At 36.2% G+C, this 7109-nt stretch overlaps 1 protein-coding gene across 1 annotated transcript in view; it reads left to right on the plus strand.

The window, feature by feature from the left end:
- Window positions 1-7109, plus strand: part of LOC102674335 (gamma-aminobutyric acid type B receptor subunit 2) — a gene marked incomplete at its 5' end in the record, with an annotated part of 22191 nt that overhangs the window by 651 nt on the left and 14431 nt on the right. The window contains 2 exon segments of the mRNA XM_031508598.1: window positions 1-6; window positions 8-235. The exon segment at window positions 1-6 is cut by the window's left edge and continues 651 nt beyond it. Of these exon segments, the coding sequence (XP_031364458.1) occupies window positions 1-6; window positions 8-235 (234 nt within the window).

Below are 7109 nucleotides of genomic sequence, written 5' to 3' on the forward strand. Positions count from 1 at the left end.
CGCGGCCAACGAATCGCGCATCGAGCGAGGGGGCCACGAAGGTAACGGGACGGCGGCGAAATCATCCGAAAAGATAAACGTAACCATCCTGGGTCTGTTCGAGATGACGCGAGGTTCCGAGCCCAGACCTGAAGGGTCCAGCGAGCTGCAAGCGGCGAGATTGGCTGTCGAGCGCGTGAACGAAATGAACGTTCTGTCCAAATTTCGGCTGCGTCTTATTCACAACGATACCAAGGTAGGTATTTCGATTACTTCCCATTCCGTAGATTTGTTGTCGATAGTTTGATAGTCGAGAATCAAACGTAGATAGAATTTTGGAATCGAAAAACACAATTTGTCGAGAGAATTTTCCATGAACGATACGAGCAATACGATTCTCGCGTTGATAATGAACTGATTATCGGAGAAATGATTTAATTATCTCGACAATTGACACGCGTATAATTTTTCATAAAAGTAATATAGCATATATGTATGTGTATACATATATAGTTCCGTGCTGCTGAATCTCAAAGCTTTCCGAGGTTTTATCAATTTTGTTTTCCTCGCGACAGAATGTTTTTTAACAAACAAATTTATCCAAGTTGGACGTTACACAGATGAAAATTTTACTTCTAAAAATTAATATGGTATTAATTTGCGAATTACGCACGTTTTTTAACATTTTACTTCCAGTTTGTTTTCGTCCTCGTTTCGAGAGCGAATTCTCGATCGCATATTAAATTCAACTTACGCCATCTTTTTATTCCATTCGAACAATGTCGTCACACTATTTTTCGCGATACGAAGTTTCGTTAATTTACATCGATCCGAGTAATAGGCACAGCAATCTGTTAATCCGATAATCTAGAATCTTGGAATTCGATGTAATTTCGCGTATATGAAATTAAATATGTAATCGAGGCGGTTCGCTTTAATTGGAACAATGCGCGCTGGAATCTTGTATCTACTTGCATTAAGTTTTGCGGTGGAAAAAGCACGCTGAAAATTATTATCTCTCGCGATAATTTTCATTTATGCTCGGCAGTATCCTCCTTATCAACGTTTGGACGATTATTTCAACGTGACTATTTTTATGAAAAATAACGATATAGAAAAAACCTAGAGCAAAATAGAGCAATTGATTCTCTCTAAAAGCGTGAATACGTTATAAAGAGGACACAAGGGGATAGGAAGTAGCGCGATGAAGAGAAGAATCGATTCAACAAGTGAAAGTGATTGTCCTTTTCTTTTTTTTTTTTTTTTTTTTACACGCGAATTAATCTTTTCCAACTCCCTTCCCTTCCTATATTTTCGTGAATCGAATCGATATCTTTTATTTCTCTTTCTGATAATTGAACATTAGAAAAGAGGTCGCAATATTAATTACGAAATAGAGATTCGTAAAAGGGTTTTCACCCTGGGTAAAATCAATTTGCGGGGATGGAAATAAAACATCGATCATTTTGTAGTTTCGATGTTCGTGCTTGATCCTTTTCTATCCCTAGCAAACTCTCGTTATACGAGCAGGGGAGCACGTCATGTGGCTTTTATGTCTCTTTGCTGAATTCACCGTCGTTCTGTCTGTTCCCTGCATGCGTATGAATATGAACACCTCGATGAAAATAGGATTTGGAACAAGGGAACATACGATCAATTCCACGTTGAAACAACTCGTCGATGATTCGAAATAATTTCGAATTCTTTTCATTCATTTCCTCTTCCATTCCCCCATTTGTCCATCCCTTTTAATTTATCCTTTAAAGAAATGCTCTTCCATCGACCTCCAGATATTTCCCCGTTAATTTGCTCCACGAAAATTTACATCGCGCGTTGTCTCCCTCCTTTCGCCAATTTTCGTCCATGAGGCTAATTACCACGCAGCGACGCGTCGAATGAAAGCGTCTCTCTTCCATTCAAATATGAATTTTCCCGTAGAATCGCGTAATAGGATATTTTTCGCAAGCAAGATCGATATCTATTATATACAGGTTATCCGTTTCGATTAATCAGAAGTAAAGAAAAACCGCAAAATTGTTTTAATAAATAATTATTTCGAAAAATGGGTTACACCTCTCTCTCATAATGATTAGAGATAAAAGTTTATTTGAGAAGGTAAGTAGCGTAAAAGATATGTCGTTACCGGTATTATCGGATTAAGTTGGGTATAAAGAGGATAGAAAAAAGACGAAAAGAGTAGATTAGCGTAGAGTGTATATATTCAACGAAAGAACTTTTGTACGTGTACAAAATAGGAACGCATATTGATCGTGAAATGCGCTTCCATAATCTGTTATCAATTATATTATTATTCTAGTTCGCATTCCGAAAGATAAGATAGTCGCGCCATTATTATTTTTCTTTTTTTTTTTTTTTCCTCGACAAAAGTTTCGAACACGATAATCGAATAGGCCATTTGTCTTTCCACGAGAGGTGACTAATCCAGCATAAATTACATCAGAATCAGAATTATCGACGTTTCGAAATCATTTGAAAGAATTATAATGGAATAAGCTAAAATAAAGAAATATTGATCGTTTCCAATTATGGAGATTTAAATTGGAAAGATGTAAGAAGATTACGAAAACTTTTTTATTTTAGTCGAATCGTTCGCATTTTGCTTTCCCATTTCCTTCTTTTTTTTTTCAATTCTTTCTCTTATTAATTGCTCTTCGCTACTATTCAACGTCTAATCCTGTTATTAACTAATAACGAAGGATGAAAAATTTCTTTAAAAGTTGAAAATTTTTTAATACCGACTCTAATCCAACAGAAATGCGTTAAATCAAGTAACAATGTTAAACGCTATTGCGAATAATAATCCTCTTTCGTGACTGATAGAATTTTTACATTTTGAAATATTCTGTTCGAATGTTTGATATATCACAACAACAAACCATATCGTGGCAAATTTAATTCTTCATATAAAAAGCAATAAAAAGAAATAACAAAGATTCCGTTATCCAAAATCCATTCCTGAAAATAGAGAAAGCCATGCCATTGAAGTTATTCTTTTCTGAATCGGTTGAGGAGATGTACAGACTCGAAGTGTCCATATTCGTCAAGATGCAATGCAGAACATTTATGAATGGGTCCCCGATCAAATGACCTACATTTTTTCTTGGAAATGCGTACTACGTGTGCTACTTTCCTTCCAGGAATCGCTGCGATCACTTGTCGAAACGAGAGATCCGAGTAAGTGACGAAGACAGAGATAATAAACGCGCAAAAATTACCTTTTCCTTTTTTCGCGATATCTCGGAAACTGGATGTATTTATCTGTCGAGATAAATAAAAAAAAAAGCTTAATTTTAAAGAGAGGAAATTATTATTTACAAAGTTAAAATTTTTCTTTAAGTTTTAATAGGATTAATTGAGAGAAATTATAAACGATAAATATTTATTTTTAAGACGGATAGAAAAGATGGAAATAATATTGGAGATTTCTAAATAGATGTAAAAAGCTTTTTGATTAAGAGAATTTTGATTAATGGATTTTATGTTAATTCTTTAATATTTGGGCATCCTTTTATTTCTTTCATACATTTATGTTATTCGTGTAAAGTATACGAAGAATATTACACAGAAAATTTACATGAAAATTCGCACGACACATTTTCGAGATTGGAAAATTGCATATTTCTTCGTTGCGATGTAAAGAATAATTTTATAGGATTTATATTTTCGTTTCACGTTCCGTTTACTTCGATATTCTTCAAACGGGTATGAATCGCGATATACGTAGAAAAAAATAGGATTCGATCGAAAGATCAGTTATCAGATGGGTGATTCGAGGCGATAAAGCTATCTCGAAAAATCTTTAGCGACTTTGCGAGGGGAATCGATTGCAAGTAGAAGAGGAAAATCAATGAGCGGGCAGTGGACGAATAAATCAACCGCTGCTACTTCAAATATCGCTGCCTTCGATCTTGACTATTCACTCGTTTCATCTTTTTACGATCATCTCATCTCGATCGAAACTTTCATTTCGAACATACATTTGAAACACTTGGGTTTCTTAATCAACCAAATATGTACACATCGATCGATGATAAAAGAAGGTGCTGGAAAAAATTGCATCATATCTGGTAATATCACGATTGAAGTGATATTATGCTACAGAGGCAAAAATAAAACGAGAGAAAAATAAAGTAGAATAGAAGTGGTTCTTCTAAAAAAAAAATGCTCTTTCTCATTCGCGCATAATTTATCCGCGGAGGAAGGAAAGTAAAGAACAACAACTTTTAAGAGATAGTCACGAATATCGAGTGAGTTAGTTCCTATAAAATTCAAAATTTATAAATATCCTTCGTTCTCATATTTTATCACGTTTCTCAATTCTTTTTTTTTTTTTCCCCAGCTTCAAACTTATTGCTAAGATTATAAACTTATAGCAAGAATTAGACCGGTACTTCCATCTGACGTCTCTCATTTTATTCTCAACTGTGATAGTGACAAATGAAAATTTTACGTGGGTGTATCGCGTAGAATATCCATAAATGATATGGAGTATCAAAAACCCCTAAATTTTAACGATTGCTGCGTTATTCAATTTTTCTAAAAATAAAATACGAAATGAACGAAAACGAAATCGTAATTGCACGAATACGCGATAATTAACCACGTGTATGGAAATTGCTTTGCCACGGTTATTTAACGGAATAGAATTAAACGAGTGGTGGGCGTGGACAAAATCGACAAAAAGCAGATTTCATCGATAATCTCTCTTAGACCGATTTAACCATGTACAAAGACGGGAATATGTTTGAATATTTGGAAAATGTAAACGACGAAATAATCTTCGAGAAAGAGTATGTTTTGTTAACGAATTAAAATATCTACGAATTCGATTTCGAAATTTTTTCGCAAAATATATTCTTCTTCTATAACGTAAAATTTAGAAGCGAGAGCGCAATTTAATAAATAATATTAAAAAAAAGAAATACCAGTTCGTAATATTCGAAACGCGCAGCAACGTTCAAAGGATGTTTTGAACTTGGAGGGGGATGCGAAGTTGTGTCACTCGGTGACATAATCCTAGTAGTGGTAAAGTTGTATCTCATTACGCGGAAAAGTCAACTTTAATACGAAGTTGGTTCATTCAAGATTATACTGTCAAAACTTGTACGCGTTGTTGCGTGGTAAATTCGTATCGTTTCGAGGATAAAGCGGTCGAAAATTCAATAAAGACGAGGGTTGTAAAGATGTTGAGGAGCGAAATCTAAAAATTCCTCCCACCCCGTCGAAAGGATACGCTTTTTACCACGTCGACTCTGAACGAAGTTCAGAAACCGAACCGTAAACGTTTATTTTCGCGGAGACAGTCCGAAATTAATCCGACGTTATAAAGAAATATATTTGTCAAAGTTGGCAGAGAAGGAGAGTCGGTTCGGAAAAATTTATCTTCGTTTAACAACGTTTTGATGTCCCGCTCTCCGTTACCTCGACAGTTTATCCGGGATATATCCTCGCAGCAGAGTTTCTCAAACTTCGTAACAACCTAACGCTTTGGACACGCGATTGTCCCCTGCTGGCCGGGAGCTGCCAATGGAACGTGGTTCCATAAGTAACATTATCAAGTACATCGTGCAACTTGCATAAAATTATCTCAAGATGAAAGGAAGTTTATACGGATTACGCGATATTTGTTATACGAGCGTAAATTAAATCCGCGTGTATTTCGTTCTTGGTTAAAATTGCATAATCCTTCCGAATATTTAACGAGTCGTTCGTTGATAAGTTTTGCTTCGAAAAGGTGGGCGAGGGGGGAAATTTTATATCGCACGACGCCCACATTGTCGTGACGTCGTTTCTCCGTTTCGAGAGGTGAGCGTTATCTATATTTATTTCGCGTCGACGGGTTTCGTCGAAAATAAATAGCTATGGCGGATGTGTCCTTTAAACGAATTCTTCGAGTCGTGCGAGGCTCCTTACGTTTTCGTCATCGAGTCGTCACCTTTCTTTCTGTTGGAAACGTTGGGAGAAAGAATGGACGTAATCATTAATTTCTCCATTGATATCGCTCGATGCATCGTGTTTCCGTTTTTCCATAAAATTATTCCTCTGTTCGGGATAACGTTCGAATAAATTGGTTGTTTCGGCTGGAATTATACGTCCGGATAATGGTTAATTAAATGGCGTTTAAGCCAAAATCCTTGGTGAATCTTTCGTGAACCTCTATTATTTCGATCCCGTCGTAAATTCGGAATAAAGGGATATCAGAGGTTGATAAAGATTTAAATTAAAATTAAAATGGTTCGTGATTTCATTTGAAATTGTTGGAAAAGTATAATGGAACTTTTTCCTCCTCTTTCGCGTAAATTTATCGATTGGTCGTGTGGAAAAGAGCAATTCTATGGAATCCTATGTAAATTCCACGAATGTCCCGTCAGGTTGATCGGAAAAATAAGAAACGTAAGGTGTCTACGAAATTCCAATCGAGCCGATCGATTTTCGGTTAAAAATGCGAACCATTTAATTTACTCCTATTAAACGCATCGTTCCACGCTCGACCTTCCGCTGCAAAACTTTCACGGCGTTCTCCCCGTACATATATATCGGATCGAGCTAAAGGCACGCAAGCTTGTCGTCTATACCGCGATATTTGAACTCCTTTGCGAATTCCTGAAGGAAAGTTGGATCTTGAAACGTAGTGGCGGGGAATCTGTAATTTTAATCTCCATATTTTCTACCTTTCAAACGCTTTTTTCCTTATTTTTAACGATTTTATTTAACGCTTCAATCCCTATTTTTTTCTCTTCCTTTCTTTACCCCTCTCGGCACGCGTATTCTCAACGCGTTTAAACGCAAAAGATTTGCAAATGACAAATACGATAGGAAAATTAATAAAGTTGAGATCACACGAGTGAATCGAACCGTAACGAAGCGTTTCTTGTTTAAACAGACGTGATACGTACGTATAATCGCATAGGACAAATAAAATGGTGGTCGTGTGCGAGTAATCGCGTCCGCGGTTGCTGCGATAAGGCAACTTTTCGCGGAAGAATTATCGAGACGAAATTAATGAAACGAGAACGCAAATTTCAATTTGCGCGTGAAGGAAAACGAAAGTGTAACGAGACACTCGACGAGGAGGTTTGTCGAAAAGTTTATATATATATATATATATA

Source organism: Apis dorsata, unplaced genomic scaffold (genome assembly GCF_000469605.1).
Source record: "Apis dorsata unplaced genomic scaffold, Apis dorsata 1.3 scaffold_92, whole genome shotgun sequence".
Taxonomy (NCBI): Eukaryota; Metazoa; Arthropoda; class Insecta; order Hymenoptera; family Apidae; genus Apis; species Apis dorsata.